General features: G+C 40.6%; 1 protein-coding gene across 1 annotated transcript; it reads left to right on the top strand.

The window, feature by feature from the left end:
* Positions 1 to 850: 850 nt before the first annotated feature.
* On the top strand, positions 851 to 10,234 carry LOC121838642 (zinc finger protein 664-like). The gene is made up of 3 exons (XM_042314102.1): positions 851 to 1,084; positions 6,893 to 7,070; positions 7,464 to 10,234. The coding sequence occupies exons 1-3, from the start codon at positions 1,076 to 1,078 to the stop codon at positions 8,612 to 8,614; spliced, it is 1,338 nt and encodes a 445-aa protein (XP_042170036.1). The 5' UTR covers positions 851 to 1,075; the 3' UTR covers positions 8,615 to 10,234.
* The last annotated feature ends 4,587 nt before the right edge of the window (positions 10,235 to 14,821 follow it).

Here is a 14,821-nt window from a genome sequence, read left to right as displayed (position 1 = left end):
CAGTGCATATAGTTAATTTTATTAAAACACATTGGGTGTGTCTATATGTAGAAAAATACACTTTGAAACATTTAGATCAATCAGTTGGTTAAAAGAACAAATTAATTTCGGTCTACAGAATTTTTTTGTCGGGATAGCCCTTGTCTGAATACTTTCCAGATGCTGTATATCATGACGATTTGACGAATATCCACTTTGTTAGATCAGATTTGTTGAACGATCTTCGTTCCATTGACTCCTTTACTGCATCTATAATATGCAGCTCTGATCTAGAAGCAGGTTTGCCATTTCCATGCAATATCACACATTGTCATCTAAATGGATAAACGTTTACAGTGCCTTGCGAAAGTATTCGGCCCCCTTGAACTTTGCGACCTTTTGCCACATTTCAGGCTTCAAACATAAAGATATAAAACTGTATTTTTTTGTGAAGAATCAACAACAAGTGGGACACAATCATGAAGTGGAACGACATTTATTGGATATTTCAAACTTTTTTAACAAATCAAAAACTGAAAAATTGGGTGTGCAAAATTATTCAGCCCCCTTAAGTTAATACTTTGTAGCGCCACCTTTTGCTGCGATTACAGCTGTAAGTCTGAACTTAATTAACAACTATTGATTTAGAGTTACCGCAAGTCAAAGAAAATAGGCGCTGCCTCCACTATTCAAAAATAGCCTACATTTTTGCCATTAAGTTAACACTATATATTTGAGGGAATACAGTTATTTTCTAGCAATAAATGACACTCCCTAAACCGCTTCAGGCACTTGAAGTGTTGATGACTATATACAGTAGGTGGCGGCACCTCTTAAACACCTCAGCAGAAGCCGAAAAGCATCAACAGGAAGTACTTTGTTACCATCCTCTATCTAGTTTTCATACTAAAATTAATTCCACAGGATCGTTCTGATGTAAAATTTGTCTCCATTTAAATCCAGTTTTGATATGTAAAAGGACGTCTGATGGCGCTGGTCTAGCTTTTCTTTATCTGAACGCCGTGACAAGGAAAGTAACTCTAGCGTACACCTTTACTTTCATGGTTTTTTATTTGAAGAAAGAATCGCTCCCAAGATGGATCGGGTAAGTCTGGTTGACTGTTATCAACAGTGTCCTTACTGTGGTGTATACAACGTCTAGGTCTAGTTTTCTTTGACCTTCCACATCTATGCGTTCCCTTTGAACGTCTAGACAAAAGAAACCAGGGTGGTTATTTCAGCAAAGTAGCCCACTAGTCAATCGCACACAGATTGATGATTCAAGCAATGGTTAGCAGGTCAAGTCAGAACCATGGAGAAATAGTTAAACATAGGCTACACCAGTGATGTATATAAACCCTGGATTGGCCATTGAGAGGCTACACCAGTGATGTATATAAACTCTGTATTGCTGCTGATATGTATTGGCCATTGAGAGGCTACACCAGTGATGTATATAAACCCTGGATTGCTGATATGTATTGGCCATTGAGAGGCCACACCAATGATGCATGTTACGACTCACTTTTGCAACATTTTTCATATTATTTAGTTCTATTCCATTATGTTCTAGTCTCGCGGAGTTTGCATTGGTTGAAGCTCAATGATAAATTAACAATTTCCCTACCATCATATCTAAGCCATTATGAAGCCAATCTCGTAAATCAACTTGACAACACTCCCCACCTCTCAGGATCTGTCCAGCCGTCACGGAGTAACATATTCTTAACTTCTAACAGGGTCCTTAGCAATTGAGTTGTCAGAGTTTAGTCCCACCTAGCTCCAATGATATAAGTCAAATGAAAACGAGCAAAGAGCTACCATAAAGTGACCATTTGATTTAAATGTCGGATTGAGTCCATTAGTAAGCGCAACAGATTTGATTACTTATTGCTCTCACAGGCACATTTCTGTCCATTAGGAACCAACTATGAGATCCTTTTTTGTAGCATTTCTGACACATTTTTAGCCGTATCTCAAGAGTTATCTAAACGGGTCAGCAACTGTTCTACAACAACACAGCTGCTAGTAGCTAAAGTTAACTTGTTTGTCCAAAGTCCAGCAGCTAGCCTCTGTAGCTTAGCTAACACCAGTCAGTTGAATGCTAGATAGCTAATGAACAGGCTAAGGTAGCTAGCTATATTTGTTTAAGGAAGGTCTGTTACACAACTTCAACCATTAGCTAACTCTAGCCAGACAACAGCTGACTAACACAAGGTAGCTAATGTTAGTTCACTTCCAAACGTCAGTCCTAAATATTTCCAAAACATAGCTAGCTAACTACATCGGTTCAACAAACCAACACCAAACGTTGGGCAAATTGTCACCTTGCTACCTTGCAATACAAGTAGGCTTTTCCAACACACACTATAGTCGAAGCTACGGTAAGAGCTAGCCATATTTCACTGTCAAGACAAGACAACTCAAACTGTAGCTGAGAAAACAAAATGCACATTTAAACATGTGCAGTGAGCAAATGTATGCTGGCTAGTATCAGAACAAACTCCTCAGTTTCAAACATCCAGAATACATTCCAGTATGCTCCTTCTCCTGTCTTCTTGACATTGTGATCCAAATCTGTGCTGATCAACTCTGCCATTAGACAGGCTTGATTGTATTTACAGCTCCATCTGGACTCTCCCTCAACTTGAGACATCTGTGGCACATTGTTTTGTGTGGAAAAACGGCACGTTTTAGGGTGGCCTTTTATTGTCTCTAGCAGAAGGAGCAACTGTGTAATGATCATCCTGTTCAATCAGCTTTTGATATGCCACACCTGTCAGGTGGATGCATTCTTGGCAAAGGAGAAATGCTCACTGACGGGGATGTAAACAAATTTGTGCACACAATTTGAAAGAAATAAACTTTTTGTGAGAATGGACAATTTCACTGAGTATACAAAACATTACATTTATGTCATCATGAAGTGCTTTGAGGCTAGTTAAGGATCATATCACCTCCACCTTACCTGACACCCTAGACCCACTTCAATTTGCTTACCTCCCCAACAGATCCGCAGACGATGTAATCGCCATGACAATGCCCTATCCCATCTGGACAAATCAAATCCAAGTTTATTTGTCACGTGCGCCGAATACAACAGGTGTAGACCATACAATGAAATGCCTACTTACAGGCTCTAATCAAAAGTGCAAAAAAGGTACAAGGTGTACAATAGGTAAGTAAGGAAACAAAACAACAGTAAAAAGACAGTGAAAAATAACAGTAGCGAGGCTACATACAGACACCGGTTAGTCAGGCTGATTGAGGTCGTATGTACATATAGATACGGTTAAAGTGACTATGCATATATGATGAGAGGAATACCTATGTAAGAATGCTGTTCATTGACTATCAATCAACCTTCAGCACCATAGTACCCTCCAAACTCATTTAGCTCAGGGCCCTGGGTCTGAACCCTGACCTGTGCAACGGGATCCTGGACTTCCTGATGGTTTGTCCCCAGGTGGTGAAGGTAGGAAACAACACCTCCACTATGCTGATCCTCAACACTGGGGCCCAATAAGGTTGCGTGCTCAGCCCCTCCTGTACTCCCTGTTCACCCATGACTGCGTGGCCACGAACGCCTCCAACTCAATCATCAAGTATGCAGACGACAACAACAGTAGTAGGTCTGATTACCAACAAAGATGAGACAGCCTACAGGGAGGAGGTGAGGCCCCGGGCGGAGTGGTGTCAGGAAAATAACCCCTTCCCTCAATAAAACAAAGGAGCTGATCGTGGACTTCAGGAGACAGCAGAGGGAGCACAGCCGTATCCACATCAACGGGACCGCAGTGAAGAAGGTGAAAAGCTTCAAGTTCCTTTGTGTACACATCACTGACAATCTGAAGTGGTCCACCCACACAGACAGCGTGGTGAAGAAGGTGCAACAGCGCCTCATCAACCTCAGGAGGCTGCATAGATTCTGCTTGGCCCCTAAGACCGTCACAAACTTTTACAGATGCACCATTGAGAGCTTCCTGTTGGGTTGCATCACCACAAGGACATCAACCACCCGAGCCACGGCCCATTCACTCCGCTATCATCCAGAAGGCGAGGTCAGTACAGGTGCATCAAAGCTGGGACCGAGAGATTGAAAAACAGCATCTATCTCAAGGCCATCAGTCTGTTAAATAGCCATCCCTAGCTGGCTACCACCATTACTCAACCCTGCACCTTAGATGCTGCTGCCCAATGTACATAGCCATGGAATCACTGGTCACTTTAACAATGTTGACATACTGTTTTACTAATTTCATATGTACTGTATACTACTGTATTTCAATCAATGCCACTGACATTGCTTGTCCAGATATGCTATACATTTCTTAATTCCATTCATTATTTTAGATTTGTGTGTCTTGTTATGAGTTGTTGGATACTACTGCACTGTTGGAGTAGGACCACAAGCATCTCGCTAGATCTGCAATAACATCTGCTAAATATGTGTATGTGACCAATCAAATTTGATTTGATTAAGAACACCTGCTCTTTGGCTCAATCAAGCTAGTTGTCTTCTGAAATCGAATCAAATTGTATTTGTCCCATGCGCCGAATACAACAACCTTACTTACAAGCCCTTAACCAACAATACAATAACAAATCATTAAAGAGCAGCAGTAAAATAACAGTAGCGAGGCTACCGTTGAAGTCAGAACTTTACATATACCTTATAGCCACATACATTTAAACTCAGTTTTTCACAATTCCAGACATTTAATCCTCATTAAAAAAGTTCCCGTCTTAGGTCAGTTAGGATCACCACTTTATTTTAAGAATGTGAAATGTCAGAATAATAGTAGAGAGAAGGATTTATTTCAGCTTTTTATTTCTTCCATCACATTCCCAGTGGGTCAGAAGTTTATATACACTAATTAGTATTTCATAGCATTGCCTTTAAATAATTTAACTTGGGTCAAACATTTCAGGTAGCCCTTCCACAAGCTTCCCACAATAAGTTGGTGGAATATTGGCCCATTCCTCTTGACAGAGCTGGTGTAACTGAGTCAGGTTTGTAGGCCTCCTTGCTCGCACATGCTTTTTCAGTTATGCCCACAAATGTTCTGTATGTTCATTTGTAAAAAATACAAATTAAATGGAAAAACATAACTCCCCTTTGACATTATGGGGTATTGTGTGTAGGCCAGGGACGACATCTCAATTATATCAATTTTTAATTCAGGCTGTAACGCAACAGAATGTGGAAAGTCCAGGGGTGTGAATACATTCTAAAGGCACAGTATATCAATGTTGCTATGTCTTAGTGTTAAATCATGTTTGAAAGTGTTAAAGCTGCAATATGTTTTGTTTTTGGGAGAATTCACATAGCAATGTCAGTTATAGATCTGTCATTCTCATTGAAAGGAAGTCTAAGAATCAGTAAATCTGTTCTGTGTGTGTTATTTCTATGCTTCCCATTTTTATTTTGTTTTTCAGTCTTACTTTCGGTTTTGTGCACCAGCTACAAACATCTGAAAATACAATATTTTGGGTTATGGAAAATATATTTCACAGCGGTTTGTTTAGGTGGTACAACAAATCTCTACAGTGCACTTCTTAGCAATTTTAGCAACCAGGAAATGGTGGAGCAATTTATGCATAGGCGTTTAAATAATATTTGTAAGTGTTACTTCATGTTTTATTCTGTTACATCATGTTTTTGGTAGGCTAGATACCATGTTAAGGAATTCCTAATTATCTTTCCTTCCAACGTTGTCACTTGCTCACTTCACTGATTTTGAAAGGAAATGATTTGTATAAAACATATGGTGTGAACACCCACGAGCCCATGCTTCCACCAATCCAATGCCGTTAAGTTTTTTTTCCCATCACTTTCTTGCATTTTTGAAGTATGTGGTACATTTTCACAGTTCTAAACACATGTTTCCAAAGGCCATTTACAATTAATTACATGAAAAAATATTTTCCAGTAATTTGTAAACAATACATTTAACTATAATTTAATCAAATTGCTCAAAACTTAACTACTAAACAAATTGTATAGTGTCAAGTTTAAGTACAGTTTGAGAACTGTATAAATTGACATTCTTTTAATTTATGTTGGAAGATCAAGCAAAGCAGTGTGACAACAACAACACAGTTACACATGGGATAAACAAAGTCAATAACACAATAGAAAAATCTGTACACAGTATGTGCAAATGAAGTAAGGAGGTAAGGCAATAAATACGCCAATAGTGGTGAAGTAATTAGAATTTAGCAATTTATACTGGAGTGATATGAGGATGTGCAAGTAGAAATACTGGTGTGCAAAAGAGCAGAAAAATAAAAACAAATATGGGGATGAGGTAGGTAGTTGGTTGGATGGGCCATTTACAGATGGGCTGTGTAGAGCTGCAGCGATCGGTAAGCTTCTCTGACAGCTGATGCTTAAAGTTAGTGAGGTAAATATAAGTCTCCAACTTCAGTGATTTTTGCAATTTGTTCCAGTCATTGGCAGCAGAGAACTGGAAGGAAAGGCAGCCAAAGGAGGTGTTGGCTTTGGGGATGACCAGTGAAATATACCTATGGTGCATAGTGATTTAGCAGGTGTTACAATCTTTCACATTTTGGAAGGGGAGGGGACATTCGGCCTGTACTTGAGATGGTGGAGCTCCTCTTTCCATAAACTCTTAAGCTCTCCTAACACGTATGAACTAAATTGAGCGGCTAATTTGTTCAACGCCAATGAATGCTCAATCAAAGGCTCTTAACATAAGAAGTTCCATTTGAAAAATTTGCCAAAGTGATTTAAAAAAAATACTAGACATTTGTGTAAAGCAGTGAACGATTACACACTTCAGGAGAACGGTGTTATAAGGATGCACCCAATCAATCAGAGATTTAGACTAAAGTAATCAAATGTTTGGTCTAATGATATTCTATGTACAATTCTTCCTGTGGTCACCAGGACAGAGCTAGTCCGTCCCCCTCCACCCTGCCGGAGTCTCCTGGATACAACTCTCCCGGTAGAGCCTTACTGCTGGGTCTGAAGAGGGTGTCTGTGTGGCTGGTCGACTGCAGGAAAACAGCAGGGCAGAGTGGAACTGTGAGAGAAGGACACGAGGAGGGAGATTTGATTTCATCAAGTAAGAACAATGGGGTGTGTGGATTAGACTACAATCTGCTCAATTGATTTATAAACAGTAAAACACTCAGTTGCTAGTTTATTGTCGATTGAATTTTGTGAACGGAGGGTGGTATACCTAATAAACTGGCCACTGAGTGTATTGATGATAAGAGAGGCAGGTAGTCTTGGTTTAGAGCATTGGGCCACAAATTGAAAGCTTTCTGGTTTGGATCTCTGAGCCGACTAGGTGGAAAATCTGTCTGCCCTTGAGTAAGGTACTTAACCCTAATTGGTCCTGTAAGTCACTCTGGATAAGAGCATTTGCTAAAAAAACATTATTTTAAATTGTTATAGTATTTGTTTATCGATCCATATTTCCAAAACCTAGTTATTCAATGTTTTTGTTTCACAGGGGACACCCCTAACCGCCGTTCTCGCAGTGGGAGGGGCTTATCATCTGGGGCGCTTCAACCATATCATGTTGCTGACAAGACAGAGAAGAGTCTCTCCAGATCAGAACGTCTCAAGAAACACCAGCAGAGACGTATAGGAAAGAAACCTCACCACTGCTTCTCTGACTGTGGGAAGAGTTTTACAAGCCAGAGTGGCTTCATTATTCACACCGTAGAGAAACCGTACTGCTGCTCACAGTGTGGGAAGTGTTTCGCTGCTTCTAACACCTTCAAATCTCATCTGAGAATTCATAAAGGGGAGAGGCCTTACCCCTGCCTTGATTGTGGGAAAAGATTTTCTTATTTGGGAGCCCTAAACATACACCTGCGAACACACACAGGAGAGAAGCCTTATAGCTGTGATCAGTGTGGAAAGAGCTTCAGTCAATCTGGGACCTTAAATTCCCACCAGCGAACACATACTGGAGAGAAACCTTATAACTGTGATCAGTGTGGGAAGAGATTTGCTCAGTCAAGAGAGCTGACTAGACACCTGCGAACACACACAGGAGAGAAGCCTTATAGTTGTGATCAGTGTGGGAAGAGCTTTGCTCTATCAAAAGCCCTAACTATACACCAGCGTATACACACTGGAGTGAAGCCTTATAGCTGTGGTCAGTGTGGGAAAAGCTTCAATCAGTCAGGCAACCTGACAACACACAAGCTAACACACACTGGAGTGAAGCCTTATAGCTGTGGTCAGTGTGGGATGAACTTTGCTCGAGCTTCCACCATGAATAGACACAAGAGAACACACACTGGAGAGAAACCTTATAGCTGTGATCAGTGTGGGAAGAGCTTTGCTCTATCAGATAAACGAACTATACACCAGAGAACACACACTGGAGAGAAGCCTTATTGCTGTTATCAGTGTGGAAAGGGCTTTGCTGTAGCTTCCACCCTGATTAGACACTATCGAAAACACACTGGAGAGAAGCCTTATAGCTGTGATCAGTGTGGGAAAAGCTTTGCTGTAGCTTCCACCCTGAATACACACCAGCGAACACACACTGGGGAGAAGCCTTATAGCTGTGATCAGTGTGGGAAAAGCTTTGCTGTAGCTTACAACATGATTAGACACCACCGAACACACACTGCAGAGAAACATTAGATAGATATGCAGTACAGGTAAGCCCTGTTGATAGCTGCCAACAAGCCATGTTGGGTGTGTCAAAGATCAGTGGTTGGCTAGCTAGGGGCTTCTAAAAATGTACGTTAGCTAGAAAGCCACTGACTAACGTTATCTTCCTTACAGGTAAAAAGAAAACCAGCATAGGACAGCATAATGACTGACATTTCATGATTGACAAGTCCTTTGTGAGCTAGCCAGCTAGATAACGTTAACTCGCCGTTCGTGTAGTCAGACTTGCTAACTTTAGCCCAGCACTAGGGCAACAGTAGTTAGTGAGCTAGCATGTCACCACGTAAAAAGTCTGACTACACGAATGTTGAGCTAATGTTAACTAACATAGCTAGCTAAACATTAGCTAAATATCCCTGCCTTGGTGGGCTAGCTAACATGTCACCACTTGGAAAAGTGTGATTACACAAACAGTGAGCTAACATTAACTAGTTGGCTAACTAGCTCACAAAGGACTTGTGGACTCGATGTTTTTCCAATACAAACTACAAAATCGGTTTTGTTCCAGAGTGCTTCTGTTGTACATGATTAGTCAAATGACCTGTGAAGTCAGACACGTCAGCAGGGATGGAAATCAAGCTATCCCAAGGCTAGTACTTTTCAGATTGGGCTAGTAGAAAAGGTGCCAAACTAGCCCGACACAGCAGTGACATTTTGCCTTTACCAACAACGAATGCCACAGATTTAGGTCCCAAATGTTACCCGGGCTAGTAGACATTGCGGTCTGCTGGCCAGTGACCAAAATCCTTAAATCCCATCCCTGCATGTCAGTTCCTTTCAGACGATCCCCTGTTGGTCCGTCTCAGTGACCTTGTGGCTGAGGGTTTTAACTTTCCTCTTGAGAATTAGAATCAGAAGTACAGTCATATAGCTCATTGCAAGACCTCACCTCTTCGGGCAAATAGTACTCTACACTGTCCTGATCATCTGCTCTGAACAAAAATATAAAACTCAACAATTCCAAAGATTTGACTGAGTTAAAGTTCATGTAAAGAAATCAGTAATTTAAATAAATTCATTAGGCCCTAATCTATGGATTTCACATGACTGAGAATACAGATATACATCTGTTGGTCACAGATACCTTAAAAAAAACCTAGGGGAGTGGATGAGAAAAACAGTCAGCATCTGGTGTGACCCGCATTTGCCTCATGCAGCATGACACATCTCCTTTGCATAGAGTTGATCAGGCTGTTCGTTGTGGCCTGTGGAATGTTGACCCACTTAGGGCTGTGACATTTTGTCAGTTGGTTATTGTTATGCAGACTGCCAGTCTCACAGTTATTGACCATTAACACGAGCATGTTTAGCATCTCCAGGTGTCCACACATACAAGCTGCTGATTCATACCTTTGAAACATCTACATAAAAATAAAAGTCAAATCTATTTAATATACACCATCACAAAAACTCCATTATTTATTTTAGTCAGGACTAACAAAATATTATGATATGAAGCAAATGTATTTCAGAAGAACAGAATATGAGTTGGCCTGCTGTATATTATCTGGTTATGCTCCATGCCATAGTTTATTTAACCCTTATTTTACCAGGTAAATTGACTGAGAACATATTCTCATTTACAGCAACGATCTGGGAATCATCAAATCAAATGTATTTATATAGCCCTTCGTACATCAGCTGATATCTCAAAGTGCTGTACAGAAACCCAGCCTAAAACCCCAAACAGCAAGCAATGCAGGTGAAGAAGCACGGTGGCTAGGAAAAACTCCCTAGAAAGGCCAAAACCTAGGAAGAAACCTAGAGAGGAACCAGGCTATGTGGGGTGGCCAGTCCTCTTCTGGCTGTGCCGGGTGGAGATTATAACAGAACATTGCCAAGATGTTCAAATGTTCATAAATTACCAGCATGGTCCAATAATAATAAGGCAGAACAGTTGAAACTTGAGCAGCAGCACGGCCAGGTGGACTGGGGACAGCAAGGAGTCATCATGTCAGGTAGTCTTGAGGCATGGTCCTCAGAGAGGGAGAAAGAAAGAGAGAATTAGAGAGAGCACACTTAAATTCACACAGGACACCGAATAGGACAGGAGAAGTACTCCAGATATAACAAACTGACCCTAGCCCCGACACAAACTACTGCAGCATAAATACTGGAGGCTGAGACAGGAGGGGTCAGGAGACACAGTTACAGGGCAGAGGAGGGGGATGAATGAGCCATTTGGAAGCCGGGGATGATTAGGTGACTGTGATGATATGAGGTCCAGATTGGGAATTTAGCCAGGACACCAGGGTTAACACCCCTACTCTTACAATACGTGCCATGGGATATTTTCGTGACCAGATAGTCAGGACACCCGTTTAACGTCCAGTCCGAAAGACAGCACCCTATACAGGGCAATGTCCCAAATCACTGCCTGGGGCATTGGGCTATTTTTTTAAACCAGATGAAAGACTGCCTCCTAACTGGGCTTCCAACACCACTTCCAGCAGCATCTGGTCTCCCATCCAGGACCAATCCTGCTTAGCTTCAGAAGCCAGCCAGCAGTGGGATGCAGACATGCTTCCTGCAAAGGCTGTAGGCTTGTTCATTTAGCTGACAAAAGATGCTTATAAGGCCCATGTCGTTATTAAATTATTTTCATAGTAAGAAGAATACAATTGATCTTAGCTGAATAAAATAGGATATTTTTCCCATTCCAGAGCGAATATGAAGTGGCTTTGTTGAATGTAAAAGTGATCATTTGAAAAAGGTCCTATACACTAGTTTTAGAGTTATTTGGCAACTTTAGTTGTAAATGATACACCTTATGTTATGATTTCAAAGACATTCTATATGGGCTGCATGATGCGATTATAGCCTATTGATGATTTTGGGAAGTTACAAAAAAAAGAAGCTTGTGCTCTGTTCCTTGCCTCAGGCTGCACAGCTGTTCTCACATCAAGTGGTCAGATTTTCACCCAACAGACTACTCTCAATTTAATCTTTTCTTTACTAAAGTGTAAAATTTGTTCTGATTTAGAATGGCCCATTATCAAATGGACAGGAACAGGGGAAAAAGACATGTCATCGTTACGCACTTGAACAGCAAATGGTGGCAGCACACCGACCAGGTAGGCTACTTTTTTATTTTTGCAGAGCATGTGCTTAATATGAGCAGCTGAGAAATAAATATAAAAACACTTATTTCACTCCACACATCAACCACTGTTTGAGGAGCATGTGCTCTCTGTGCAACAGGAGTTATTCCCCCCAAACACTGTATGCCCATTGGCTCTCCAACCCTGTTCCTGTAGCTACCCAATGCTTAATTTGGGAAACCAAGTGAAATCTGTTGGGAACATCAAGAAGGAAGAAGGCGCTCAGGAAAGGAATAAAGGAGAGCGAGGAGGAGATGGAAACATATGGCACTGAGATATTCTGTATAGCTAAAGGGAATGTGTCATCCTACTAAATTTTTATTTTATTTTATTTCACCTTTATTTAACCAGGTAGGCTAGCTGAGAACAAGTTCTCATTTGCAACTGCGACCTTGCCAAGAAAGCATAGCAGTGTGAACAGACAACACAGAGTTACACATGGAGTAAACAATTAACAAGTCAATAACACAGTAGAGAAAAAAAAGGGAGTCTATGTACATTGTGTGCAAAAGGCATGAGGAGGTAGGCGAATAATTACAATTTTTTGTTTTTTAAAGAAAAATATGAATAGAAAAAAGTCCCTACTAAAAACAAATTCACTATAATTGTAGGCTAACTGTAAGCCGCCCTGCACTATCAATGAACCAACCGCATCGCCTAGGTCTATTCATTTTCTCACAGATGTTGGAATGTAGCAAAAGGTAATCAGTTCATCTAGTATGCATAATAATACAATCCACACTCAAACACACAAGAGATCTTAAATGTTTATTTTAACATGTATTTTCACGTTTTTCTGCCGTGCGTAATATGTGGTAGGCTAAGTATTGTATAAAGGCACAATCATAATTTTTATACAGTTTTGGGGGGGTTCGGCTTGGACTCATAACTCTAATTTGCATATAGATGTTTTTAAATAATCATCACCTTAAAGGCTGTCCATTTTGTTGTGTTAGTCTTTGAAACAACCTGCTGTTGGATTTCTTTCTTCAAATGTATTTTCACAGTGAAGTGAGTTTTAAAAGCATGATACTGTTTTGATGATAAGTGTTTGACATCAAATGCAATTGAAAATCACATCATAGTGGCAGGTCCTACAGGCTCTAGTTCTGTCACACCTGGACTACTGTTTAGTAGGGACCTCGGAAATTTTTAAATAGGCTCAGAACAGGGCAGCATGGCTGGCCCTTAGATGTACATGGAGAGCTAACATTAATATGCATGTCAATCTCTCATGGCTCAAAGTGGAGGAGCGATTGACTTCATCACTACTTGTTTTGTAAGAAGTGTTGACAAGCTGAATGTACCGAGCTGTCTGTTTAAACTACTAGCACACAGCTCGGACACCTATGCATACCCCACTACACATGCCACCAAAGGTCTCTTCACAGTCTCCAAGTCCAGAACAGCTTATTGGAGTGGCACAGTACTACATAGAGCATTGGCTACATGGAACTCTATTCCACATCAGGTAACTGATACAAGCAGTAGAATCAGATTTAAAAAACAGATACAAATAAACCTTATGTAACAGCAGGGACTGTGAAGAGACACACAGGCACAGACGCACATACACATGAAACACGCACTCTACACACATGTACACATTGATTTTGCATTATAGATATGTGATAGTAGAGAAGTGGCCTGAGGGAACACAATGTGTTGTGAAAAGTGGTATGAAATGTAATGTAATATTTTTAATTGTATATAACTGCCTTAATGTTGCTTTACCCCAGGAAGAGTAACTGCTGCCTTGGCAGGAAGTAATGGGGATCCATAATAAATAAACCATAGAAAGCCATCGAGCCTTTTGAAAGACAATAACAAGACATCTCATATTCAGCCTGCCACCTGCCACCTTCCAGCAAACCACAGCCAGTCAGAGGCTGCAAGCTATTTTAGTTGTTTATATTGTATTTGCCAACAATACAACCACACGTGGACAAAATGCATTTACAATCATTGACAACGTGATGCATCTAATCATTTACAGTTTAAATAGATGAATTACGTGATTATACCAAAAAATCGTCTACATTTGTCATTGATTTAACATAATATATATGAGGGAATACAAACAGTTATTTTCTAGCAATAAATTATACTCCCTGAACCGCCTCACCCACTTTGTACAGTAGGTGGCGGCACCTCTTAAACACCACAGAAGATGCCGAAAAGCATCAACAGGAAGTACTTTGTTACCGTCTGTCGAGTTTTCAAACCAAATAAAATTTCACAGGATCTTTCTGATGTAAAATTAGTCTCTATGAGACGTTTGTTTGTCACAGCTTAAATCCAGTTTTGATATGTAAAAGGACGTCTGATGGCGCTGGTCTAGCTTTTCTTTATCTGAACGCCGTGACAAGGAACGTAACTCTAGCGTACACCTTTACTTTCATGGTTTTTTATTTGAAGAAAGAATCGCTCCCAAGATGGATCGGGTAAGTTTGGTTGACTGTTATCAACAGTGTCCTTACTGTGGTGTATACAACGTCTAGGTCTAGTTTTCTTTGACCTTCCACATCTATGCGTTCCCTTTGAACGTCTAGACAAAAGAAACCAGGGTGGTTATTTCAGCAAAGTAGCCCACTAGTCAATCGCACACAGATTGATGATTCAAGCAATGGTTAGCAGGTTAAGTCAGAACCATGGAGAAATAATTAAGCATAGGCTACACCAGTGATGTATATAAACCCTGGATTGCTGATATGTATTGGCCATTGAGAGGCCACACCAATGATGTATGTTACGTCTCACTTTTGCAACATTTTTCATATTATTTAGTTCTATTCCATTATGTTCTAGTCTCGCGGAGTTTGCATTGGTTGAAGCTCAATGATAAAGTACAATTTCCTACCATCGAATCTAAGCCATTATGACGCCAATGTCGATGAAATCTCGCAAATGAACTTGATTGGATAAACACAACACAGTCCCCACCTCGTCATGATCTGTCCAGCCGTTACGGAGTACCATAGACCGGATTTCTAACAGGGTCTTTAGCAATTGAGTTTTCAGAGTATTTTCTACGCCCACATACCTCAAGTCTAGAAGTCAGATTTAAAACAAGCAT

Source organism: Oncorhynchus tshawytscha, unplaced genomic scaffold (genome assembly GCF_018296145.1).
Source record: "Oncorhynchus tshawytscha isolate Ot180627B unplaced genomic scaffold, Otsh_v2.0 Un_contig_19232_pilon_pilon, whole genome shotgun sequence".
Classification (NCBI taxonomy): Eukaryota; Metazoa; Chordata; class Actinopteri; order Salmoniformes; family Salmonidae; genus Oncorhynchus; species Oncorhynchus tshawytscha.
Note: the sequence above shows the minus strand (reverse complement) of the source record. Positions and strands in the feature narration are given on the sequence as shown.

What these genes read in the sequence shown, in the direction of transcription:
- LOC121838642 (XM_042314102.1), top strand. An exon ending in GGGAGATTTGATTTCATCAA is followed by an intron (nt 7,071 to 7,463) that starts GTAAGAACAATG and finishes TTTGTTTCACAG; the next exon opens with GGGACACCCCTAACCGCCGT.